Source organism: Eutrigla gurnardus (genome assembly GCF_963514095.1).
Source record: "Eutrigla gurnardus genome assembly, chromosome: 11".
NCBI classification, from domain to species: Eukaryota; Metazoa; Chordata; class Actinopteri; order Perciformes; family Triglidae; genus Eutrigla; species Eutrigla gurnardus.
The window spans coordinates 6,937,538-6,964,738 of NC_139925.1; the positions used below are offsets into that span (position 1 = coordinate 6,937,538).

A 27,201-nucleotide genomic window follows, 5' to 3' on the forward strand; every position below is an offset into this window, starting at 1 on the left:
CTGTCCCAGTATAACCAGTATAAGACCAGTCCCAGTCCACTGAAAGTCGCATACATGTTTGAGATGGAAGGATGCTCTGTCTGCACCGCACCAAGCGTGTTAGCATGTAGCAAGCTAGCTATACCCAGCATGCACCTGTTGGGTGTGTTTGATCTGGATCACTTAGGGTGCTGGCCGGGTGGGGCTAAACTTTATTATCTCCCTTTTTTTTTTCTTCTTTTTTTTTTAATAATAATAATGATATTAACACAGAATAGATTTAAAAGACAAAAATGATTACAAACACACAGAGACAGAAATACTTTTACATGTGTTTTTTTATTTACATTGAATTACATTGTTTTCATTTGGTCTGCAGTATGATCTCTGTCGTGCCCTTCAGTGGTAGAATATGTCCTTGCAATAGGGCATCCCTAGTTTCTATACATTAAATTACATTGGATGTTAATTCCATATATATTGAGAAACACGTAGAAAATAAGTAAGTAAAATAATCCACAAAAGATTTGAGTGTGCAGACTGCTCAAATGTATTATACTGTAACTCCTCACTTATGCATTTTTTTAAATAAGCGTTAATACTAAAAATGCATTAAGACACCAGCAGCTGCAGGTTTCTGTATTTTATGTACATTGCACCAGAAAAAAATAAACATTTTCTAACATAAGTTCCAATAAAATGACAATATTTGTCACCTCTTTAATTTCCTATACAATGCCTCTACTTGTAGGCCATCCTCCAGTGAGGTCTGCCTTGACTCTGATTATAAACTCAGTAATTCTTTAAGCGACTTCAAACGCGGTGGATTAACTCCACCGGTGTAACGCACCTTGCCCCGAGCCTGTAAAAGGCTTATGTGGATTTGCAGAGTGTGAGAAGAGTTTTTTTCCCCCGCTGCCTTCCAAAATATCTCTCACACAACTCGTCAGATATGAGGTTGACAGGTAGGTCGGCTAATGATGCAACGACACGCCAGCTGAGCTGATAGAGCTCTTTGTGCCATATTTACCCACAGGAACATCTGCTGCAATGCTGAGACACTTGGGCGTTTAGGTATGTTGGTGAAAAACAACACGGGTGAAGTGAAAACCTAACATGCGAGGTGATTCTGGTCCCTAATATCCTGCAGTTTCATACATTGTGTGCTGAGGATCGGACCAGAGTGGGGGAAACTGATGAACAGCATCTCTTTAATGTAGGAAGCATAATAACTCTGTTATTCCCAAAAGGTCCCTTAAGATCCTCACGTTATCGGCTTAGTGAAATCCATTGAAAACGCATACTTGAGAACTGCTTAATGGACTCAATCCAACAACAATCGTGTGTATAATCCAAGCAGTCACACCGAGCACCTCCAGCTCTTCCATGTACAGTAACTCTGCGTCACATAGGCACCCGTTTAGTGGAAAACAGCATGCGTAGTGTAAAACGATGATTATTTGGCGTTTTTTTGGAGCGAATGAGAACAGCACTACTTGAAACAGAAGTGGAACAACAGAAGCAGAGCCAGCAGCAGAAAGTTGAGTGTCGGTAGCCGGGAGGCGAAGCTCGTCACGTTGCAGTCGTCGCTGTAGCAGCAGTGAACTTTGGCGCCCGGCGCTCTGTAGCCCTGACTGTTGGCCTGACTGCAGAACGACTTGTAGGAGCACGACTTCATCACTCCACCTGGCAAAACGGCAAAGAAATAGAAGTCAATTACACTGCAGCTACTATTTAATTTGGGGAAAACACAGACTTGATGGTCTCTCCTGTTGCCCAAACTGTTGATGATTAATAAGGTTGTTTATGTGCAACTCTTGCCTTGTGCAGGATTAAATTAAATAACTGAGTTAAGTTAAAGTTGCACAGAGGAATTGTCTCGGTGACATGAACACATGGTGTCCTAATTAAGGATATTGATTGTGTAAAAGCAGCAAAGCTCTTCATTTCCTTAAAAGCCTGGGACCCCCCGCTGACCGGGATGTGTCTCCAGACAGCAGCCTGTCCTGCCCGTTAAACACACACATCCTCAAATGGAGATCCAAACAGAGCTTTTGTCGGTAGAAAGGGAACTAGTAAAAGAAAAAAAGGCTACTGAGCGGACTCACTGTTATGGCCCACCACCACGGCGCAGGCATCCGAGTAGCTGGGACAAAACCTGGAGCCTTGTTGGTTGCAGTCTTCGTTGGTGGAGCCCATACAGGTGTAACATCGCAGAGCCTCACCTGGAGGACACAGAAATAAATGCTGCTTAGTGTGCATGCTCGCTAAAATCAGCATGAGACAATGGTGGCGTGTTGACTGGGTTAGTGATCTCCAAAAGCTTATCTTGATATGTCATATCAAAGATGTGCTGATATACACATATGCTCATATAACAGCAATGCCATGTAAGCCATAAAGATACATAATACCACTGGAGCACATTTAAAGGGAAATACAGCACCACGACTTTTAAATCCCAGCCCCATGATAGTCTTAGACTGACCTGGTTGATGGGAACTGTTTATTATTATGATGCTAATATAGGATTTTCCACTAAATATATCCTCAAATGAAACAATAAAAAAAACAACCTGCATCAGATGCATTGATTTCTTTTAAGGCATAAAAAGTCGAGTTAATGTGCCGCTACACTGGCATGGAACATTGTGGCATACTCCAGATATCTCCGTCCCATTCGTCATGCATTGTGGTCCATTGTTTGTGAATATCACGCAGCGTTACAAGGGCCTCGACTCTGGATTTTTTACCTCCCATCAGCACAGGATCGATGTGTTTGATGAGCGTGTGCACACAGGCGTGGTGCATTCACATCTGGCTGACTCTGATGTATGATGTTGTGCCACCGGGCGCAGTGAGAGTGAAGTGAAGATAGAGCACTAATTAATCACTTCTTTCACCCACAGCTTCACTAAATCAGGCAAAGAATTCAACTGAAGTGCTAGATTTAAAAACACATCCTTCTAACCTTCTGCTTGAAGCTTCTGGGGGCCAACTTCAGCGTATAAAACACTTTTCTAAAGCTCTCCAGAGGAAGGAATGCTTATTTGAAAACTAGCTGACCTTTAAAATAGCACTCTAGTGCTTCTTTTTTGAAAACCTCCATCCGTCTCCTAAATTGTGAAATGGCCCTTCAGAAACAGCCTTTAATGCTGCTTCCTAAGCGGATCAAACCAAGCCGGGCTTATAGGAATCACCGAAAGCTTCAAACATTCTTTATGACGGCATCTCTTGTCTTGGCCATCAAAAATAACCTCCTTCAACACCGGGCTTGTGTTTTACCATCTTTGACATTCAGGATGACAGAGAAGACCAAAAGAGGTGGAGTTTAACTCCCCGAACCAACAAATCAAGTTAATGAGGGAAAGGAATAAGTCATAAATTCAGCCCTTTTACTGATAAAAGCATAACTTTGACAGGGAAACAACAAAAAAACAACAGCAAACCAAACTGTCTCATTGCTTTGCTTCTCGAGTGCCTCTCTGTATGTTGACATGACACATGAATGCCCCCTGCTGTTTGTACTTGACCCCAATCTATCCGCACAGCACAGCCACTCCCCACACACACACACACACACACACACACACACACACACACACACACACACACACTAGAAGTATTAGCCTGCAGGCCTATTATAAGATTAGCTGCTGGGATTGCATGCTAGTTAGGGAGAAGGATGACACACTGAAGGAAGGCAAAACTCAGCTACAGCAACTAACAAAGCCGATATGATATAATGTGTCAAATGAAGTCATTAGTTGAAGACAAAGAAAAAGAATTAAGATGTCCAACAGTTTCTGTCCTGATGTCTGAGAGCGAAGCTATTTAGAACAAATATTCAGTTAACAGGAAAAGAAATATAAGAAATACTGAAAGAAATACAGAAAAAAGGGAAGCTATTGTTATAAATACAAGAGTGGCAGGGGAGAAGAATACCTAGAAAACAATAGAAACGTAGTCCTTACTGTTGGTTGCTAGCAGGACCACAGACAGCAGGAGGATCTGACAGTACTGGACAGCTCTCATGGTGCTGGTGGTCCTCGGTCGTCCTGGTCACACACTGAAGAGCAGGTCGTCTGCTCCTAAAGCCCCCCTCCCCTCTAGCTTAATCTGAGCTATCAGATGACCAGGAGATGAGCAGCCCCTCCACCTGGGGGTCCCACTGCTCTGTGTGCCGAGTGTCAACAGTTGCTTCTTCTTGTTCTGCTGTCTCACCTCACCACTCACGACTCTGCTATAGCCACACCCATCCTGGGTCGGGCTCTTCCCTCTCATGTCCCTGCTGTGACCCGGTCCACCTACAGGTGCAGGTTTCTCCATTGCACATTCATGTTATCCTGTGATGCTTGTGTGCTATTAGTGTTCATCAACCAGCCTTGTTTCCATAGAGATGTAATAGAAAAGTTGCCTCTACTTCAGTTGGATATTTTGAAAGTTTAACTCTATATTTAAAGTGACAAATCACTTATTCTACAAGTATTGTAAATCATTTCAGGTTGGCTGTCATCTGCCTCATTAGCCTTGCTATTCTGAATATGTTAGACCTTTATTGAAGTAGTTATATGCAACAGGTATAATAATCTTGTCACATAAGAAAATGGGATCCTGGAATTGTTGACGTTTGAACCACTCATCCATTACTTTTAGTGATATATTTCTGAATAAATTGCAACACTTATTGTGAAGGCATGTCCTTTGCAGGAAGTTGTAGCTGGTATTGGTTATTGTGGCAATAAATATGCCAAACTTAGCCTCATATTTTGTTGTTGATGATTTAATAACATGTATATTTTAAATTTCTGATCTAAAGTCGTGCATCAAAATGTCAAATAATCATCATCACACATTTCTCCTGATCCAGATCAACCAAGCTCATGAGGAAACATGTAAAGGTGAAATACGTGTGCTGTATTGCCATCTTTTATTGCACTTTGTAAGCAGATGCTGTACAGCAGCTGTGCAGAAAAAAAGTTATTCCTTTAGTGTGAAACGACCACAGCAGAACTAGGACATATTCATCCAAAATTAAATTACTCCCCGTCACGATTAGTTGGCTTTATATCAAAATAAAATACCCAAAAATAGTCGCACAATTTTCATCGAGATAGCTATGACAAATATGACAAATATCTACATGGTTTTCATGAAGAAAGCAGGGCCGAGGAACGACAGAATAACTATCAAAAATGCAGAATAAGTTTTGTTTTTCATACTTGGAATTTGCTACAGTATATACAAACGTGAAACATTACAATTCTTCTGTATCTCCCACATGCAGTAAGCTGTTGTGATGGTTTGCCTTCTCTTAGTGGCGGACATTGAATGAATCTAAATCTCTGTTACTCTTTTTCAAAGCCCATCTTTGCTCTTGTATCAAGAGGAGACGACAACAGGAACGGGTAAACAGTCTTCTCCCTCAGTGGCTGTCATGGCAACATCATTATAGATAATTTTTACCCACAAACACTCGCTTTCATCATCGCACGCACACTCGCACTCACACACTCTCATGCACAGGCGCGCTCATTAGAGATATGATACATTTTTCTAAAACTTTAAACCAGAGCCCTGGTACAGTACGATACACTGACACATCAAAAATGTACAGAGTGATAAGCAGGAAGCCATTCCTGTGGATCCTGTATACACAAAGTCAGTAGGAGATTTAACCCCTGAGACCATTTTGGCCTTAAATGTCCATCAGTCCTTGGAAGTCTGGTAAATATATCTGATCTGCTTCTGTTTTCTTCCCACAGCCGCTCCTCTTCCCCGCGGGATGTGGCCTGTTGTCGCTAACTCCTCCCCATCTTGGCGATCAGCTCGTCGCAGATCTTCGTCAACTCCTCGATCTCTTTGTTCTACAAAGCAATTGTGAAAATGGAACAAATTATGGATTTTTTCGATGATTTCGCGTCCTTTTAACACCACCGGACTGAAAGTATCGACCGACCTTTTGCTCCAAAGTGCGCTCCAAGGATTCCACTTTCATCTGCTCCTTCCTCAGACTGGCCTGGTGGGCGGCCTGCTCCTGCTTGGACTTGATCCGCACCTGAGCGATGTCTGCATTGGCCCTAGAAAAAGTGATACAATGAGAATCGAGTGTAGGAGTCTCAGGACGAATTTAATTAATGGACTGAAGGTGAAGCAGATCAACTCATGGAAGAGAGTTGTGGCCTGCTAGGGAGGTCTCCTCTCTTCTCTCCGGACGAAACTCGCAAAACACAATCATTAAACTGTCTCAGAATGAAACTCCACAGATCTCCTGATAGAAATTGACCCCGGCAAGACCCGGTTTATGACACTTAAACCAAATGAATGGCCAGCTCGGCTCCATTATTTCTGCTGAAGCCCCGTCGACTTGAATAGAGGAAGTCCTGCATTCATTTCAAAGACTTTAAGAATTTCTTAAAACTTAATTCTCTTTTTCACACGGGAACAAAGGAGGTGTAATAACTCTCTCTCTCACACAAGTCACCGTTCTGCAACCCCCATGATCCTGGAAAGTTTTATGAAAGTGCAAACTTAAATGCGAGATGATGACACTTACTTGTCTAGTTTCTCCTCTGCGTGAATCTTCAGGGCTTGGTAGCGCTGCTCCTCCTTGCGGACCCTGGACAGATACTCCTGGGCGCATTTCTTCAGAACCTCTTCATTCTGAAACGGCGTGAGAGACATTTTAATGACTCGCCATAAAGGATCGTCATCTTTCGATGACTTGCAAGGCCGGTTCTGCTGAATGCGCTCTTTAGTTGTGAACAATGTGTGCTGAAGTCACCTTGCGGAAGCCCTCCAGCACGTCTTTCATCTTCTCGTAGCGCCGGAAGAGTTCGGCCAGGGACTTCTCCACGGAGTTGAGGTCGGACAGGGCCTGGTCCTTCTCCATGATCAGCTGCTGGATGGTGTGGTGGGAGAGAGACTTCTCTTTCTGGTCATCCTCTGATGGACACACACACACAGACACACTGTAGATCAGATGGTGTAGCGAGTCTGAGTCTGCTGTACCGGGAACGTAGACCACCACACACGTGTTTGTTTTTGACGGTATGTCAAAATGAATTTGCAGGTTAGAATGATTGAAGGGTTTTAATACTAGACTAGAATTTCTGCAGCATGCAAACACTTAACAATGGGGAAATAAGAGCATAAAAACACAGCTGGTAGCTGCTAGTGGCTTCCAGATCCTTCAGTATTAAACACCAAAGCCCCCCTCCTTTCCTGTCACACGTATAGATGACCAACCTGCTTAACTCTATGGATCTACAGTACAGAAGCAGGTTTCCAGTATGTATTTAACATCAGATGATTCTATTATTTTACCCATTCAAAAAGGCAAAATACTAAACAGCTTAACACACAGGATGAGACGCGACACAAATGCACAAAAGTGACTGGATGAGATGGAGGACATGAGCACATCTTGTCCCCTCTCCGACGGACGGGCGGGGAAGATGTGAGCCGACACAAACAAGGTGAAGGACAATTCCGTGTTACTCACCTGGCATGCCTGTCAGGGTTATCAAATAGTAAGGGGAGCAAAGATGGGAGCAGAACAGAAAAGAAAAGGGACTGTGTTAAGTCAAGCTGGGAGGGCAAGACAAGTGAGAGAGCCAAGTGTTAGACACGAGCAGACACATTCTCCCCCTTTTTTTGTGACGGTGCTTTTAATGAGAGTAAAAAAATGGAAATTTTAGCAATTTGTCAGGTGGTGAAGAAAGGTGAGAGCACAGATGTGAACCTGCGGCGGGATTTTAATGAGTCCAGAGAAGCTGGACATGCACCTCCCCCTCCGACCACATCCGGATTTGTATCAAATAAACATAAAAGGAAGCACACAGCAAAGCCAGCTTGAGTCAGAGGATAAAGTGAATATTTGACTCCGAAATCAGCGGCAGTAGGGGACAAAAATACATTTGTTCATTGTTCATTTTTTCTTCTGCTTGGTTTGCAAATAAACAAGTGCAGCAAACAAGTTGTGGCAGAGGTTGGGAAAGGAAACAAATACTGAGGTTTGAAATCAAATTCATGTGCACTGAAAAGTCAGTAAACCTGGCACCACTGATTGGGTTTTGTCAGCAACTGAATAGCTGGATTCCCTGAACACTGAACTTACCGATCATCTGTGCAATCGTCCTCTCATACTCGGCAACAATCCTCCTGTGGATGAGAAAGTGTGCATCATCAGTACATGGATGGGATTACACTAGCATGACAAATCATATCAAGATATACATCCATCCATCCATTTTCTACCGCTTATCCTGTATTTAGGGTCACGGGGGGGCTGGAGCCGATCCCAGCTGTTCAAGATATACATGTTTATGCAATTTATACACTTCGTCTCCATCAATGAAAGTGTCTGCCTGTCTGTTGGCAAGATGTTGAAATAAAAACATACAGCTGGAACTGAAAAAAGGTGCTATAAATACGATTGTAGGTAAACAAGGCATCTGTTATCCAGCCTACACCTTTAAGTAAGTGGATTATTGAATAATGGAAGTGTTTTAAGTGCCCGAAACCATCCGTAGCCTTGTATCCTTCAATTATCTGCACTATGTCCAGTGCCCTTCCTGAGTCTTTCTGCTAGAATTTGCCCAACACGCCGGTCCGTGGAGAAGCAGGGCCCAAAAGGAAGCCATGTTTTGGGAAAAGCAGGTCGCCAAAGGCAGGAGGATTGATTAGCCGTGCCTCGCCCTTAGCCTCTTAGCCTCCTCCTTATCCTGAGCCTAATTAGTCAAAATGGGAGTAAGCTCTGCGTGATCCACACTAACTGAACTGTGGCCAGCTGGACCCCCACGCACACACACACACACACATGCACACACACACACACACACACACACACCACCTGCTGGCAGAGAACAAGGCCTCGTATCTCCATCTCCTTGAACCCGCATATGTTGGACATAGATTGATCATCTGTAGACGTACATGTGAGTGCAGTTTAGAGGTGTTGTCAGGCAGTTGGCAGATATATCATCTATTCCACTAACACTCGTGCGGATAGTGGGAATCAGATTTCTCTACACTTAAAGCGAGGATAACCAATCATCATGTTAAGCGTTGATGGATGGAGACACTCAGCATCGTGACACAGCACCTTTGTACCGTTGATCAGAAACACAGCGAAATGTTAAACCCATCCTGTAAGGTTGAAGGGTGACGACAACCCAAAGGTGCTACCTCTTACCTCATCTCCACCACTTCCTGCCGGCTGTCTTCATACTTCCTCTGCCACTCCAGCACTTCTTTCTCCTTTGTCACGATCTGAGGAATGCAACAAAAAAAGTTAAGTGTGAGAATTGTGATCAAATGTATCATAATAAAAATGTAAAATTTGTTGAGGGGGGAGGGCGCACCTCCTCTCGTGCAATCCCCAGCGAGTGGTCCAGTTCTCTGGGTAGGTGGGGACTCTCCCCTTCGATGTGGCTGGTGGCGGTCCTGGCGTACAGCGAGTTCACGGACACGCCGCTCTCCACCGGAGACGACAAGTCTCTGTGCTGCTTCCAGGAAGCGAAGGAGAGGTGGGAGAGGAAAGGAAACATGACCAGTTACAAACCAGACTGAGCCAATCTCACCCCTCACACGCATTCCTGAACCCAAACCCGCAAAAAGGCAGCGTCAAACTACATCTAAATGTGCCGCACTGCAAAAAACCAAGATGTAAATGAGACAGGCTGATGATGTTCCTGAAGACTTTGGTCTAGCCGCCCACATGATTGGATGAAACAGTCTTCATATGCCACAGTATTAGCCAAGTGATTTGGCTGATGCTGCCCCCAGCTGAGCGGTGATGAGGATCACCTGCTTCATGGCAGTAGCTTGAATGTGATTGGTCCAGGCAAGGCACACAGGAAGGATGCAGCAACAGCTACATCATGTACAGGAGGGGGAGGATAGGGAGGTGGACCGGGCAGCATGGGAAGTAGATGTTGCATGGGAAGTAGATGTTAGTCTCATGTTAAAGCACATCATAGTGGTCTTACCTGTTCCAGAATCATCGTGTGACCTGTTACGGCATTTTCCCAAATTATCTTACTATTACAAAGAGGGTGAACCTATGACAATGCTCTACCAACACGAACTCCACACTTCATTGCATCAAAATGCAAGAAAAATCCCTGTCTCGAGCCATTTTTGGTGCCCTAAAACTCTGCTCGGAAAAAGGGATTTAGTCATCCTTGGGAGACCCGGATTACGGGAGGATTCGATGAAAAAGTAGGGGTTCACAGGGGACAAGGAGACCGAGATCCACTAATACTTGGAGAAAGAGAGTGAAGTGTTTGGTCTAGCTGAAGCAGTAATTTCCATTATTCCACTGAAGGTAAAGACCAGTCGAGTTGAGGTAACCATGGACCTCTTTTTTTTGCTCTTTAGTCAGGTACTGAGTGGGATTACCCTCCCACTTCAGAGAGGCTTAGACAGAAACTTTAAACATTAACCCAAACAGTTCCTGTGGTGGTATGACTCACATTAATCCATCCATTATCAACCGCTTATCCTGTCCAGCGTCGTGGGGGGGCTGGAGCTGATCCCAGCTGACATTAGGCGAAGCCACGCTATGACTGGGTCTTTTGAAGTTAACAAACCCTAAAAGAGCTTAAATGCCAGTAAAGTAAATATGAAATAACATTTAACATATACCTCTGGTATGAGCGAGTTGCATGTAGGCTTACTATAAATAAACGATTTGTAGGCTTGAGTTCGACATTTTGGCCGTCATCCTCTTGTTTTTTTGCAACTGAAGTGACATGAGAGGGCGGAGATAAGTCCAACATTACGCTCAATAACACATTTTTAGCTCGACTAAAATGTTAGGAGTTAACTTCCGGGAAATAAAACCACACTGTGAAAGGGTTTACTTTCTACAACGAAAACAGAGACAACTCCCAGACCACGACCTGTCAATCACAAGGCTTGACATAAAGCATAGCCTGCTTTATGGTCTATTTGACTCTAAATGTCACCATCATTTAGAAAATGAGACCCTTATCTAGTGATTGAGACCATAAAGTCATGTTTAAAATTTACTGAGGGAATAAATCAAATGAGATGTATGGTCATTTTCTCTTCTACACGATCAGACTTCTTTTTTTGCAACCAGAGGAGTCGCCCCCTGCTGGAGGGGCGAAGGCATTTATGCATTGGCTTCACTTTACAGACTGAGAGGTTGCTGCTATATTTGACCAAACACATTTTTAATGACTTCACACTAAGTAACTGCCACACAAACAACAAGCTCCAGAGCCTGTACCCGTTTCTTCCCTGTTGGTTGTTAGTCTGATTGAAAAAGCTCATTTATCAGATCATCCTAGACCACACGTCATGTAAACTGCAAGAGTTCTTTACCCCCCCCAAAAAACTAGTTATTTTAAAGACAAAAAAGTCAAAGACACACATTAAACACACAACCATTTGAAGACTACAAGAGAGATACTAGATATGACAAGTTTGACCCAACTTGAACAAATTCGCTCACTGGGACAAAATACAGCTATGGTACGCGAAAATGTAGGAAGACCTTAAAAAAGGTGGAATTCTGGGGTCTACAGGAGTTTACAGTGTAGTCTGCAGGCATTTGGATGAGTGTTTTGACTCTGAACTCCATCACTAGAAGAGTAAAGTGTGGATCTTTAATTAGAGGGCATTTACATCCAAACAGCTTATGAGAAGAGGAGGAGCCCTGTTATTTACCGGACCGTACAAAACTGGAGGTACTACACATTAAAGGGCTTTTAAATGTGTTTATGACCAAATGCTTGGACTGCACTGTAGTTCGACGCAGACGGGGACAGATCACAGGGGTGTTTGCTACTCTTACTTTGAGTAAAGGCGAACCGTTGATATTCCACCGTCGAGTGCTGGGTTTCTTGAGTCGAGACTGAAAAACGTGTGGGATAATAGCATGAGAGGCAGAGGGAAAGCGGGACGGGGGGGGAGCGTCAGAGTTTTTCCACCGACACTGACAAAGCCAACAACCTCACTATTCGTATACTGTATGTACGCATGTGTAGTTTCCACATAAGTCCTCCAACCAGCGAAATTCCCAAGTGCTACCGAGATTTCCAGCCAAACTCAACACTAACACCTACCTGGTGTACCGGATTGTTAGTGCTGTTAGTCTTGGGGAGCAAAGGACCAAATCACAAAACAAGAATGTGACTGGGATTTTGGGGCTGATGATAGCGAAGCGTCAACAAATACATCTAGTGGGGTTACATCCTTCTAACCCCTCAAATCTCACGCGAGACATTCCCAGTCACATTCATGCTCATAAGCCTCTCATGGACAGGCAACATGCATGTTGCCCAACATGCATAATAAAGGCAAAGGGACTCAAAGAAGGCACAGCACTCTGTCCCGTTGAGGAGACGACTCGCTGCTAGTCAGGGGGGGGGGCGGGAGCTGGGCAGGTTAAAGCCATGTTAAAGATTTGAGGGGGGAGGAGGACTGCATGAGTTCACAGTCACACACAGAATGGTGTGTGTGTGTTGGGGAGGGGGGTAGGCAGGGTAAGACACACTCATGCACGCACACTACAGCTGCGTTTCGGTAATCATTCATTCACACACACACACACACACACTTTCGTACAGCAGGTGCAGGACTCAGCGCAGTACCTGGGGGTTTACAGTGGAGAGGGAGGGGCACTGAGAGATGCTTTTGGCTACCTGCAGAGCCTCTATCCTCAGGGCAGCAAGCACCAGCTCCTCCTGGGCCGCACACATGGGGTGGTGGGGGGAGGGGGTGATGGATTTCAAGGGTAAGGGAGGGGGGGGGGAGGGTTGCGGCCCAAGGATGAGAGAGCAAAGGGAAAACATATAGAAACTTGAGTTGAGCGCACACACTTGCTGGAGCTGTCTACTTCTTTTTTTTTTACACACCATCAAAATACTGCAACTGAGGAATAGGAGGTGAGAAATGTGCAAAATGAAAAGGCGGGATGTGGTAAGGTGACACAAGGTGAAAACACACAATCACATATCAGGGTCACAAATGGGCCACCAAGGTTTTTTAAGAGGGGGGGGGGGGTCACGTGTGGTTCTGTCAACACACCTGTAGCTTTTGGGCGAATGCGGTGGGGTTGGTCTCGGCCAGGTCGGGCTCCAGGTACTGCAGGAGGTCGTCACACTCGGACAGCCTGTCTAACTGGGGCATGGCCAGGACTGGAGCAGGGGCCTCCACGGGGCCCTGGTTAGGGGGCTACATAAGGGCACCGGGAGGGGGGGAGGCAGGGAGGAGGGCAGGGGTCAGCATGGCAAAGCAGAGCGCTGAGTGTTTGAGTGGCAGCATTGGGAGCTGAGTCACTCAGCTAAAGCTGGGGAGCTAGCGTGGCGGACTGGCTATTTATATATAAAAGACTTTAATGAGAATCGCTATCTCTTCCCCTCCATTGTGACTAAACAATGACATGGTGTAAATGTTACAAAATCAAAGCTCCCGACATGATGGTGACAAGACATAGGAATGACAAGACACGTGATAACATCCGGTTTTAATATTTATAAAAGCGTTCGGGCTCACCTGCTCGTCCCGCTCTCTGCTCTGCGTTCGGCTGAGTGCCTCGATTTCTCTCTTCCTGCCCTTGTCCCCGGCGGAGCCCTCGGGACCGGGCCGGGAGCTCAGCACCGGCGTCTTCATACCCGCTGTTATCTGGGCCTCCATCTCCTCGAAACTCCTGTTCAGAGGGAGAGAAACGGGGGAGAGAGGGACGTCATTGTCTGTATATAATGCACATATTACACCTCCAAGTCATTCTGGTTTACAATTAGCAAACTAGATAGTATACTGTGGCGAATCCTACAGTATGCAGTGACCATACAATGGATAAAATACTACTATCATAGACACAAAACGGGCAGTATGGCAGTAATAGAGTGTGTCGTACCCTGTGCAGGGGGAGCTGGGGTCAGATCCATTTGAGCACGTATTCTTGGTTAAGTTGTCAGATACCGAGTCCAACTTCAAGTACAACGATGGCTTCTTCACAGACAGTGGCTACAAGATGCACAAGAGAAGAAAACATTAGCTTTGTGAATTTTTATTTGAAATAACACATCATATATAAAAAGTATCAGCATGAAAAAGAAACATTCGGTAAATTCTTTATGTCAAATACTCACAGGCGAAGCAGAGCCGAGCTTCTCCATGTACTCAATTTCATAGTCGTGCACTGACAAAGACAAAACGAAAGTTTGAGAGGCAGAAGAAGGAAATGGAGAGACAATTCAGCCAGCGTTGAGCCCTGGGATCAGAAGCAGAGCTTGCTTTTGATTTCATCTCTGACCCAGATGGGCTGAGCCACACAGCCTCTGGGAAGAGGAGGCTCTTCTGAAGGTCAGAGGTCAATCGAGAACTGGGCCAGCAGGTTTGATTCACTGCCACAACAAAGAAAATCAATAACCCTGCTGGATGAATGAAGAGTACACGACGGTTTATCCAAACAGAAGCTTTGAATATCCTTTGAGCGCTACCCGTGCTTTGATCTCTGTCGGCATTTATTTGGACACAGGTGACTGGAGGTATGAGGAGGGATCCGACAGAGTCAGAAAGCCTCACCTGGAGTCTGCTGAGGAAGACTGTTCTCGTTAACAAAGGAGGTCAGGTCGCAGGGCTGAGGGAAGTCCTGCTGGTCGCAGGTCAAATCTGCATCCATGTCGTGCAGGGCCGCCCACTTGTGAGAGGTGGAGGAGGCCAGCTTCTCCTCGTCTGTGGCGAGGTCGTCCTGTGGGAGGGACGGCTTTTCTTCGGTGGGCGTAGGATCCTGCAACACAAAGGCGGCGGTAGTGTGGTCAGTGGTCAGTGTGGGAAGAGAGAGAAAAAAAACGTAGGGAAATTAGGTACAGTACGCACCTGGGATGTGTCAGACAACGGGGATTTCTTTGGCGACCTCTTCACTCTGAAAGTATTACTGGGAAAAAGAAATAAACATGATCATTCATCAAGATCTAGAGAGATTCATCGCCTTCAGTACACAACTCTTTATTAGATCCAACAGTCACTGTCTAACAGTACAAGTGTGGTGGATTTGCTTTAAAGTCGCAATGTGTGTGCATCTGCTTTTGCATAAAATAAACATTATTTGCACAGAGCACATATTACCATGTGTGTAGCCTGTACCACTTACTGTAGTCTATGTGTGGCTGAAGCAGTGAACAGAACAGTGACGAGGGTTGAATCTGCAGTTAGTAACTGAAGTAGTGGTAAATGAAGGTTAGGACTTTTCACACAAATCGATAAAAGTGTTTTTGGTAATGTAACAGGTTAGTTAGGACATTGATGCAAACATAATCTGTTACTGTAGATTAACTGTGAGTGGAAGGCTTTTATTGTTGTTCAGATCTCAAATTATAGATCCCTTAACAATATGGATGCTCTAAATTTACTAATAAATGCATCTGATAAATAACATTTAAGGTCCAGTGTGTCATGGCTGTAATTCTTAAATGACGCTTTAGTCAATAGGAATGCGTATAAATGTGTGAACACCCCTAAAAACCATCTATCTATAAAAGTATAATCATTATGATACAGCTTTAGCTCTTTTGAACAATAGCAAAAAATGAACACAAGAGGGCGCCCTAGCACCTCCTTTGTTGCACAGTGGCACATCAGTAAAAGCACATGTATAGCAAAGAAAGATATTTTTTGTCGCTTCAGTAGAAAAAGGAAATAGGACATTACCACAAAACCTAATTTGTTCTAATTTTAGTTTGTTTGGGAGACATTTCTGTTAGAATCTGTGTGTGTGTGATGACACATCATCATGTGTCGAGTTACCAATCGAAGGCTGCTGTACTTGGACTTGTACTCTATTTGGATTTCACACTGCTGACCACACCCAACCATATTGAAGCAACTATTGAGATAATATATAAAGTATTTGCTATACTAATTGTAGTATGATGTGGTCAGTACATAATACTGGCTGGGCAGGGCTGAAAGAAGTTCACATGGCATCGTTTGATAGTGGGGCACTGGGGGGTTGTGATGTTTCTGTTAATAGGAAGAGGGAAAACATGCTGATTTTAAAGAGGCCACATGGAGGGATGGAGGGTTGTGCTGTCCCTGTACTTACAACAGACAACATAGAGAAGACACACTCCTGGACTTCCTGTGACATATGAGAATACACAGACACAGGTGACAGAGAGACAGACAGGAGGACAGCGGCATCATAGACACGAGGACCAACGTACAAACACTGACTGACCTCACCGACACACACATTCAGACACATTAATGCAACGCTCTGGAAGTCTACGGCCCTGTGGTGATGGACTGGGAACTTACGATTTGATCGGAGTTTTCTTCTTTTTGGCGGGTTTGTTCAGATTCTGGTCCTCCAGCTCCCCAAGGTTGTCATTGTCATTTTCATTGTCACAGTCATTGGGTGGCAAATCAAAGGAAGCCGAGGCCTTCGGAGGGGAGTTGGCCATCTTATTGGACGACATAAAAGGGTCTGCAGAGTCGTCAAAGTCATTGGTGTCGAAGGCATAAGTCGACCTGGGTAGTTTTGGGGAGTTGCCGATGCCTTTCTTAGATGTAAACGGATTGAAGTTCGGATCATCCCACTTGTCGGGTTCAAACTTGTAAGAGGCTTCCGGAACTGGGATTTCCTCCTCGTTGCCGTTGTGGGTCGCTGGAGGATCATTGTCCAGCAGCTCCGGCTGTACCGGAGGGGCCTTCTTCAGCCCCAGCTTTGGTTTCCTCAGAGGCATCTTGGCACCGGGCTTCTTGCCCACTTTCTTGGTCGGGGGGGAGGCCTGGTGTGGCGCCTCACTGCCCTCCTCAGAGTAGTCAAACTCCAGCCTTACCGACTGACGCTTAGGGATTATGGGTTGCTCTTCAGGATTGGTGATTGGCTCTTTGAGAGGAGCTGGGGGACGCGCCTCCTCAGTGGAGACACGGGGTTTCTCTGGAGGGGTGGCAATAGGGGCACACACAGGAGCTCTATGACCCAGAATGGGGGAATTAGGAATTTTACTACCTCCCGTATTGAAAGGGTCGATGTTCTCAAAATTGTCTGGATCCCATTTGTAGGTGGTACTAGGGGGGATGGGGGATTCGTCTCCGCCCGTTGGACTACCAGGTAGATGGGTCTTCTCCTCACACAAGGGCAAGACAGGGGTGACGAGGCTCTCCTCTTGGCTCGTATGATTGGTCTCCTCTGGCAGAGGAGGAGGAGTCTCCACACGGTTCTTCCTGGTCTTGCGGAGGGTTCCCCCAGGGCTCGGGGTTGCAGGTCCTCCCTCTGCTTCCTCCTGAGCCTGGAGAGGGCTGGCGGTTCGAGGCTTTGCCCTCTTCTTGGTCTCTGGGGTGCTGCTGGATGAGGCTGGCCTCGGACTCTCCGGGTTGGAGTTCTGCCTTAGAAGAGGCTTCTTCTTCAAGGACCCAGGACGGACTTTCTTGGGCCTGTGGAGTGTCCCCGGGGCACTCTCAGTGCCTACGCTGAAGGATTCAGCATGTGGGCGGAAACCTCCTGGTGTTGATGCGTCCAACGGACCAGCACCGTCTAGCTCTCCTCCCTGGAGGCTGAGCGAACGGATCAGATTGTGACTTGTCAAATCTACAGGATGCTCGATGATGTATTGGCCGCTGGCTGCAATGGGCTTGTTCTCGTCAAAAACGAAGGACGGGGAACGGCATGGTGCATCAGCTGGAGTCAAATCAGCGTCCGGAAGACTGACTGATGAGTCTGCTACTGCAAAAGATGGAGAGACGTAACGTAAAGAGGTTTTTCGCTGCTAAAAAAAAAAGGAAAAAGAAAAAGGAAGCCTGCATGGAGATCAGAAGCTGGCTTTCTGACACATCCAATTATAGAGATGAATGCATTATAAATAATTCAATAAGAGTCCCTAGATAGAAAATACGGGAAAATAACCACATGAGAACCTCTCCTAGACTACCCATAAGTCCCAGTTTTGTGGAGAAATACTGCTTTATTCCACTAGATGGTGTAATAAGACTTTCTTACACCTCCTTTTTTATAACGCCGAAACAGAGCATCATACTGTATAAGAGCTATGCACATCGTGGCATAATCTTCTTACTCTACCTTTGTCATCAGAAGTTAGTTCCTGGGTGGGGGGGTCTACAGGAGAAACAGCCTTCACTGGAGTTGTTGCTTCAGGGGTCTCAAACGCTCCATCAGAGTCTGAACTCCTATAACAAAAGATTCATACAACTGTATCATTTGCACTGTGAATGCATTAGGATGCTTAACGTCTCTCATTCAGACACGAAGGATCCATCTATTTCCTAAGAAATCAGTTCCGGTATGATTCTTTAGGGCTTCAGGTAGTGAGTGTGAAATCCCCTGTAGCCTGTAGTCTGTGTTTCTGTTTTCATTCGATTGACTTTTATGGCTGCAAATGAAAACGCTGAATCTGCAGTGAGGTGACACTTAAGGACACATCTGAGACACGGGATTACCCAACCTCGACCTACACAATGCAACACCCCACACACACACACACACACACACACACACACACACACACACACACACACACACACACACACACACACACACACACACACACACACACACACACGACCACCTCAAAATCCATACCACAGATGTAAAATACATAGGGAGGGACACGGAGGGGGAATGAACAATTTCTGCATGACAATATAGGCTGTAAATAAAAATCACATTGTTATCAACACACACAAGAGCAAATATTGATTGGTTTTCCTCAGCGACGGACACACACACACACACACACACACACACACACACACACACACACACACACACACACGCAGCGAAGCTCACCAGATAACCTGACCATAAAGGTCCTTAGCCTCCCATCCTGTCTCACCTCTTTTTGACCATCCCCTCGGCAACACCGATCATATTGTCATGCCGTGAGCCCCAGGAGAGACTCCTGAGGAGCCCCAGAGCCGGATCGGAGCCCGGGCTGTCCCCGTCTCCTGCCCCTCCCAGCAGTGTGTCCCAGCCCCATCGAGCCCACTGCAGGGGAGACAGAGCCTGCCACGTAGTCACTGGCATGGCTGCCGGCCGGGGCGACAGCTCTCCGCACCGCTGTGCTGTACTGCCAGACACACAGGTAGACGAACCAAGACCACCAGATCCAACCTTCCCTCTGCCTTCTCTCTTCTCCCTCTATTGTCTGCTGCCTCTTTGTTTCTAATCTACAATCACAGGCGTTTCACGTTGCTCCTCTCCGACATCTGTGGCCATAGATAGAGGAATCGATGCCTCCCAATCTAAACGAGTCTGGCTGCAGAAGCCCACAGCGTGCATGCTATATATATTCTCTCTCTCTCTCTCTCTCTCTCTCTGAGCCTTGCTCTCTCCTTCCCCTCCCTCCCTCTACCCCTCTTCTCTGTCTCTTGCTCCTGAACCACGTTCCAGCAGAAGAAATGGCAGCCCATTTCCCATCAGCCTCTGATAAAACGTGCTTATTACATTTACCACCAATGCATTTGACATATTACCCCCCCTCCCCCTCCCCCATCTAATGTCTAAGTAATGAATTCATCAAATGCAAAAGCATTTTGGTAATTGGACTCAACAAACACGGGTCATTTTCATGGTCATCAAATCAGTCTTTTACAATGAACACTATCAAAACGATGAAAAATGTAATGCACCCATAACTCTTTATACATACTGACAAATACAACACGATAGACGAGGACACTGCACTTAAATGATGCTTCCTTGTCTATGCATGATATTGATCCAGCTATTCTATAGTGATACAGCTCAAGGCATTGCTGAAGCCATTCACCATCCTGTGGAGGTCCTTTGTCACACACACACAGGCAAACACGGGGGGTCTGAAACACCATCCAGCCATCAGTATCACCGATGCAGCAAACATTCAGAGCTGAGACATTCATGTTTATTGGGAGGTTGGTAATAAATGTCCATCTTTGCTGTCATGGTCAATATGCCGACTATCCCTGGGGTCACATCACGGCACAGCAGAGACGGAGGTTCGTCTAAGCCAACAGTACAGCAGCAGGAGTATCACATTCTACTGTTGCCACTATTTGATCCACTGACAAATCCAAACCATTTATCAGGCAACACAAGCTCCAATAGTGCTGCAATCCCGAAAACGGGTCTGCCTGGGTTGCTCACTGGAAACCACGATCCAACAAACATATTCATCTGTGAAGATCTTTAGCTGGTTTTATGTCGATTCTTTGAGCACGAATGGAAATAAAAGTGAAAACAGTGAGATAATACGGTAGTTAGGGCTCATTTCATTGCTCCGTTTATGTCCTTGCAGAGGACATTTTTCATGTGACTGCAAACACTGTGTTGCTATGGTAACAGGAGGCTGTTCCCGCCATATGTTCCACGTTGGAAGGAGTAAAAATGGCGGCGCACAGTCCAGCACAAACACACACACAGCTGAGGTTTGCCTAACCAGTGAGGACCACTGACGTGTTATAGATTTATAGAGTTATAGAAAACAAATAAAGGGATGTTGCAGATTTATGACTGCTGCATCAGCATCATCTATTCACAGCCCACACATTGTTTTAAATGAAAAAGAAGATAAACAGCCTTTTTTTGTTTATTCCACTCTTACGTTGCTCACAGAATGATAAAGACGGATTATTTTATTCAAATTCAACTAATGACATCTAATAGATAAGAAATAATACATTAAAATGTGTGCTGCAATTAAAGAAATGAATAACAAATACAAAATGATATGTTTTTGGCGTTACTGCAGCTCAAGGGTGATCCAGTTGCAGACAAAACATAGAGGAAAAGGCGCCGTGTGGGTGAGCAGTCAGGGAACGGGGGCGGATAGAAACAAAGGGAGCTGCAGTTAACGGCAGCCGGAGACGCCTGGAGACAGAAGCTCCGCAGCGTGAAGCAGCGAGACGCTGCACCTCAGACAGACAGATGTGTCTCTGCTGCTCCCAGGCAGATCCAACTGGACCCGTCTAAACAGCTTTCACAGTGCTGGAGGCAGAAACACTGCCAAGGGGGAGAGGGGGGGAAGCTGGGCTCCACCTAAACCCAACACCACCTGTCTGTCCTACATACACACATTCCTCCAAACACTTAGAAGATGCTGCAAAGGAAGCATTTATCTGCTCTTTCCAAAAATATGCTTCATTTGATGTCAGAGTTCAAGTCGGCATCTGTGGGATGAATGGAGGCAGGACGCTGGTTTCCAGTGTCTGATTAGCTCAAATGGATTAGCTGCCTCCATCTCTGGGATGTCAAACTCCCCTAAAACCCCTCTCTGTCTGGACTCAACTCTCATCCATCACTTTCCCTTTCACTCCTCTTTTTCCCAGAATCCATTTGCTTCTCCTTCACCTCCTGCTCATCTACAACTCATCACCCACTCCTCGTTTAGCGTCGGGTTGGTTTTTGATCTGCCGTTAGCATTTTGGCCATAAAAATAATTGGTACTATGTCTGTCAGTTAACAGCAGCTTAATCAGAGGTTGGTCTTCATCAGCAGGAAAATGGCAGTTCAATGCATTATTATGTCACATGCTTTGCTTTACCAAACAGTGGTTAATGAATAAAGTGGTTACATTTAAAAATTGTACTTTAATTGCATGTTAATAATAATATTTTAATTTGTATTATTATGTTTTCTTCTGTATTTTGAAAAGAAGTAAGGTGATATAATAATGAAATATGTTGTCATTGTATACAGCCTATGGTCTCCCCTGTGAAGTAGAAAGAAAAGGCCAACAGAGGGAGCCCCTGTGCTTTTATCCCTCCTGATGAATGAGCGTCTGGATGTGAGGGTTACATCATAGGCACTGAACACCCTGTGAAACACCACAACAACCTATTTCCATCTCAGCCTCTCCGGTTTCCACACAGATGTGACGTGGTGAGCGGGGCAGCAACGTATGGGGAAATGTAACGGGGGAAATGAGATCACTCTGCACCTTCTGCAGGTCTTATAAACACAGCAGATGTCTCTCTTCTCCATCCAGACTGAGGTCAAGCCTCAAGTCTGTTATCCATTTATCCAAGAAATCCACTCCCAACAGAAAAAAAAAGAGTGTCAGACTAAGATTATCTGCCGGTGTAATACCTTATCCAGTCTAATCTGAGACTTTGACTGCAAAGCAGATGGCACATTAAACAACAACGTGCCAAGTCTGTGAGCAACCGGCAAGGAGGGGGTTAAATTACCTCTCCATTTTGAAGATGAGATCAGATGCTGTGTTCATTAAGTAGTAGTAGTATCCCAACCCCCCATCGGTGCCGACAAAAACAAACCGGGCCACTCATTCTACAAATCAGAATGAAACGAGAGGAATAACTGGGTCTTAACACTTCCAGATCAGAGCCCTTCATGCTTTCATGTGAATGCTTTATATACTGTAACAGCTTCTGACAGCGTTACACAACTCACTGAAAGCCTGGTTATTAATGCGCTGCTGTTGTGTTCCACCTGTAGGGAAACAGCTATGTATTCAGTCCTCTACGAGCTCTGAGATTATAAAAAATGCCTTATATATTATGCTATAAATCATTCATTTACACATTACAGACGGCACACAAACCAACTCATGCAGTCACTCCATTTCCCTTCTCCCTCTCCTCCGTTTCCCCTGATCTTTCTCCTCCTGTGCCGTAGTGTGTCTGGGATATAAATAAAACACAGCAAAGTGGAGCACTCTTGCTCCATCTCTCCCCCTCTCTGACTCTGTCTTTCTCTCGTCCACTGATATTCACTAAGAGTCCAATCTCTCTTCCTCTTAAAGCCCCCTGCTAACACAGCGTGCTCTATTTCAACGCCGTCACCAGCGTGTCAGCGGCGTCCTCCTTCACGCAGAACAAAAACATCACCCCACCAGCCTCCTGGTGGGCACCTACTGTACTCATTGCCTAATTCTGGTTCCCAGCGGCTCTCCTGGAAGCACTTTCATCCGTAACGTACGGCACAGTGAGGCACGCTCACGCACACGTGCTTCCGACGCTCTCATCCTCATTTACATCACAAAAGAAAACAACAACAACAACAACAGTGACGACGTGCTCAGATTGGATCTCACAGTCTGAGACAGTTTCAAGGCCGTGTGTGTGAAAAGGTGCAAAAATAAGAAGCAAAACTGCATCAGAGAGGATGATGGAGGGAACAGAACAGAGATGGTTGTCAGGCGTCATCCTGTTTCCACCATAATGTTACTCACAGGTGAACATTTAGGCTGCATGAAGGAGCGATTTATGAATAAGAAAAACAACAGTTGCTCTCCGGATCCCTCGGATTTTAAATAAAGTGTTTTTCCTGATTTTGATCACACGTCTGAACGGTTCCTGGAACTGAGCAGGAATGCACGTTACATCACACTCACATGTGTTCTTGAGAGGGACAGGGGGTCTCTCCTTGCTCCATGGACTCGTTGGCTCCCATCCTCGGCTAGCTCTGCCCCCCCTGCCTGCTCCTGCTCTCCAGCCACCCTCCACATCCACCTGCTCCCCTGCCCCGCCGTGCGCCTCCCCCACCCCCTCCACCCCTCCAAAACACCCTCCGCTTTTCGGTCAGATCCGTCCAGAGAGGAGGCGGACGTGTCAGAGGAAGGTGAGCACCGGCCGGGGCTTACTGTGGTGCAGTGCAGAGGATGCTGACCGAGTCCTCCTCGCATCAGGAGCAAAAAGCGGTGGATGATTAAGGGCTCCTCACTTCATGCACAGCATCTCTGAGCCTCTGCTGCTTACAGAGCAGTCCTGTTTCCCATCTGGTGGTAAAAAAAATGGCACCACACCAGGAGGAATAAAATCTCCAAGAGCAAAAATCCAAAGAGAATAACCCAAAAGAAGAAGAATGCAATATCAAATCCTGCTTTCTTGCCGTCTGGTGTCTGAGGTGCCTCGTCTCTGTTTGGCTGCTGATATCGCTGAGCTGTGTTGCTGCTCTCGCTGCCTCCTCCCCCCCTCTCTCTCTCCTCCCCCCTCTCCCTCTCCTCCGCTCTCTCTCCTGACTCCAGCCTCCTGTGCCTTTAAAAAGACAAGCAGCTTTTTTCCTCATCCTGCTTCTATGCAGGGGAGCCACACAATAGCAAACCCCCCAAAAACCGCACTGATTAACACGCACTTTCCCTCCGTCGGTCCCCAATCCTCCCTCCCACAGCACCGTAACCTCTCGACACCGCCGTTTTCTCCCCCCCCCCCCGGTCCCTCAGCCAGTGTGTTGCACACTGAAAACATCATTTCTGTGCCTCCTTTTCACACAATGGAAGCTTCCGACACTCAGCGTGGCCAACCAGGGTGATGCCTGATGTAAACAATAGACTCTGAGAAACTGGTATGTGTACTATTCAGGTCTGACCCTATTATATTCACTTTCATTCCAACACCAGCACACAGTTTTTAAAAAAAACAGGCAAAATCAAAAAAAGCAAGTGAGCAACAGCGAGACTCAAATTGTTTAGGTATATTCTAATTAGAAGCTTAATCCAGAGATGCTACATGCTACATTTCCAAATGAATACGGTCTCTATGTTGAAATCCCCTGACAAGCTGCTGGGTTGGTGATCTAATTTACTGGCACTCTCATCAGACCTTGAACCGCATCAAAGACTGGAAGGAGCAATAATGACATTCTGTCTAGTCATGTCTTTTCAATTTTCCTCGTGGAGACATCTGTGCGTGTGACGGACGCAGGAGAACGTGTCCTGTGGGATGGAAAATGAGAACAGGGACAGGTTCTGCACATTTCCCATCCATTGTCAGAGGGGCAATGGGAAAGAGAGGCGTTTTGGAAATACAAGAAGAATAAATCTATTGTGCACTCATGGGAAAGTGAGGAAACGAGGGCTCACTACAAAAGCAACTCCCCCGAAGCGCTCGTAGTGGCTGAAGGTTTCGGGTGTCGTGCCTCTGCCCGTGTGGACTAGAAAGACATGAATCTCCAGTTCCACGCATCACACAAAACCCCAGTGTTCAACCTAACACCACACTGGAATGGGGGGGGGGGGGGGGGGGGGGGGGCGTTCGCATGTAAACGTGGAGTCCATTAACTGATGTCCACAAAGAATATTGATGTGATTCTGGTCTCGGTTGGGCCTGTTGGTCGATGGTTCACAGCCCGGGGGGACAAGTAACGATGCCCACTCACAACTCCCAACATAGACCCCTGCTGAGGCAAAATTATTGATTGCCACTGCCCCCCCCCCCCCCCCCCCCCCCCCCCCCCATACCCCAAACCAGTTCAAAGATGTATCTAGGGCAGAAAATCATGTGTGAAGTCCAGTTCTATGGAACCATTGGGCATCCTCTTAAGAGCCCGGCCCTGCACTGCTGCTTCAACTGTAGACTGAAGAAAAATGAATAAAAAATTCAACACACTCAGGCACTGGAAGATATGGCTGTGGCAGTTTTTTCTGAAAGATTCATAAAGGCGCTCTAGAGGAATCAGGTTCACCGTGATGTGTAGCCTGCAAGGGGGGGTGAAGGTAACAGTGTAAGCCAACTGTGATGGTGCAGAATAGTTCATGGTTTCGTGGCCGTGGGTTGATTCTTAATGGGAGCATTCTTTAGTCATGAAGGTAGAAAGAATGGAATTGTGAGAATAATTAGTAAGAATTAGTTAGAATAATCAGAATTCAATAGGCATGGTACATTTTTATGTCACAACCAAAATAATTGAGATTCACCATATTGTCCCAATGATCATTAAAAAAAAAACTTCAAATGGCCCTAAAACATCCTGGTATTGCTTTACATTTTGTGAAGAAAATGTTTTTGCGTCACAGTTAAGACACCAAGATGATTGTAAATCATTAAGTCTCTCTGCATAAATCAAAGATAAATAAACACAATAAATAGATTTTTGTATCCTGTATCACTAACAGATGAGTCATTTTTTAAATAATTATTAACTAAAAGAGAAGGAAGCCTGTTTTCGTACAGAAGGATCTAATTATTACTCGCAACTCAATGAACCAGTCATCCAAAAGCACATCCAATGACTAACATCTTAATTATCACACGGTGAAAATTTGGTCAAAGCTGCCTCCTCCAGCTGAAAAATGCCTTGACAATATAATTACATGTGATATAATGAGAGTTGCTTGCTTCATTCATTACCAGCACCAGATTGAATACAAATAGATTAGAAGTTAATGCCAACACATGTTGGCATAGCGTGCAGGCAACCAGGACAATCTGACATCCAGCTCACTCCATGTGTTGGTACTCCTCTCCTCTCCACTGCTCATAACAGCGGTCTCAGATATCATAAATTATATAACAACACTATTCTAGCCTCGCCGTCTCAAGATTTCTGGTCCTCTCTGAGCAAAGGGACGTGTTCAGAAAGCCAAGTAGTGCCAAGTCATGAGCAAATATGTATAATTCTGCACAGAAATCAATACAGAGTCTCCAACCCAACAGTGATGCATGCTGAGAGACGTTTGAGCGGCTGCTGTCTCCCTGTGTTTCCTTCATTCAGCATTCAGACATCAGTGCAGACAGAGCAGTGAGGGCCCTCTGCTGGTTGTAGATAACAGTGCACTGTGAAAGTGGCTGAGTCATTCCCTCTCATATAAGTAGAGTAAGTCTTTGAAATAAATGGCAAATGATCGCAGAGGAATGTTAAGTAATCTCAGTGGGGAATAGATGTGCTGATAGCAAGATGATGAGGAGCATTTAAATGTAATTAGCGTCGGTGTTATGAATGAAATCATCGTGTTTCTAGGTAAAACGTCCAGAAATCAGTCGGAACATGTCAAGTGGTGATTATAGGATTTCATTGTGAAAAAGCGTGGTGTGTAAGTGCTCCGCTTTTATCCCGTAATGTTGAAAAGATCCACATATAAACATTTCACCCCGACGCTTTTGCTATATCCACCGTTACCAAGCCACAATTACACAGTATGCATTTGAGTTTCCACGACCACTAAGTTCATACATTAGCAATTCCGGTTTCCTATGAGTTCATGTGGTGGACGTGCGAGGCAATGCTAATCTGTCATTTTATTACGGCGGTTAGCTGAAATAGAAAGACGAGACGCTCGCTCTGGGTTTCACTTCGAGGAAAATGGTAATAACGCGGCGTGTGATGTGGTGAGCACTCTCACAATTCCTCATAGGAATAGTTAAAGATGCAAGGAAATGTGTTTAGTCTGGTTAGCTGAAGGTAGCACAAAGACTGTAAACAGCTAGTCCTCTACGTCTTAATCTCACTAATTAATATGATTTATCTTGTTTGGTTCATCTACACAGTAAAGTGTCAAAATA

The 27,201-nt window shown here is 45.5% G+C and overlaps 2 protein-coding genes across 12 annotated transcripts in view; both read right to left on the minus strand.

The window, feature by feature from the left end:
• Positions 1-340: 340 nt before the first annotated feature.
• On the minus strand, positions 341-4,281 carry ly6pge (lymphocyte antigen 6 family member pge). The gene is made up of 3 exons (XM_084020953.1): positions 3,954-4,281; positions 2,088-2,204; positions 341-1,665 (listed from the first exon to the last, which is right to left on the minus strand). The coding sequence occupies exons 1-3, from the start codon at positions 4,012-4,014 to the stop codon at positions 1,472-1,474; spliced, it is 372 nt and encodes a 123-aa protein (XP_083877079.1). The 5' UTR covers positions 4,015-4,281; the 3' UTR covers positions 341-1,471.
• Positions 4,282-4,895: 614 nt separating this feature from the next.
• Positions 4,896-27,201, minus strand: part of tacc2 (transforming, acidic coiled-coil containing protein 2) — a 32,988-nt gene continuing 10,682 nt past the window's right edge. For 2 of the 11 annotated variants that reach the window (XM_084020842.1, XM_084020841.1), the window contains 17 exons: positions 18,044-18,150; positions 16,279-17,689; positions 16,064-16,099; positions 14,839-14,896; positions 14,545-14,749; positions 14,109-14,158; positions 13,874-13,983; positions 13,510-13,663; positions 13,042-13,188; positions 12,606-12,698; positions 9,345-9,485; positions 9,176-9,252; positions 8,090-8,142; positions 6,764-6,924; positions 6,536-6,642; positions 5,939-6,059; positions 4,896-5,846 (listed from right to left, as the gene is read on the minus strand). In XM_084020842.1, coding sequence (XP_083876968.1) covers positions 5,781-5,846; positions 5,939-6,059; positions 6,536-6,642; positions 6,764-6,924; positions 8,090-8,142; positions 9,176-9,252; positions 9,345-9,485; positions 12,606-12,698; positions 13,042-13,188; positions 13,510-13,663; positions 13,874-13,983; positions 14,109-14,158; positions 14,545-14,749; positions 14,839-14,896; positions 16,064-16,099; positions 16,279-17,689; positions 18,044-18,150 — 3,097 coding nt within the window. In that variant the 3' untranslated portion in view covers positions 4,896-5,780. Of the gene's footprint in view, positions 5,847-5,938; positions 6,060-6,535; positions 6,643-6,763; positions 6,925-8,089; positions 8,143-9,175; positions 9,253-9,344; positions 9,486-11,806; positions 11,867-12,605; positions 12,699-13,041; positions 13,189-13,509; positions 13,664-13,873; positions 13,984-14,108; positions 14,159-14,544; positions 14,750-14,838; positions 14,897-16,063; positions 16,100-16,278; positions 17,690-18,043; positions 18,151-27,201 lie in introns of all 11 variants that reach the window. The other 9 variants (XM_084020844.1, XM_084020846.1, XM_084020845.1 and 6 more) reach the window with 9 other exon arrangements.

Coding starts and splice junctions, on each gene's coding strand:
- ly6pge (XM_084020953.1), bottom strand. CDS start 4,014: ATGAGAGCTGTCCAGTACTGTCAGATCCTCCTGCTGTCTGTGGTCCTG. Junction 2,205..3,953: donor GGTCCTGCTAGCAACCAACA/GTAAGGACTACG, acceptor TGTGTCCTCCAG/GTGAGGCTCTGCGATGTTAC. Junction 1,666..2,087: donor CGTGGTGGTGGGCCATAACA/GTGAGTCCGCTC, acceptor CCGTTTTGCCAG/GTGGAGTGATGAAGTCGTGC.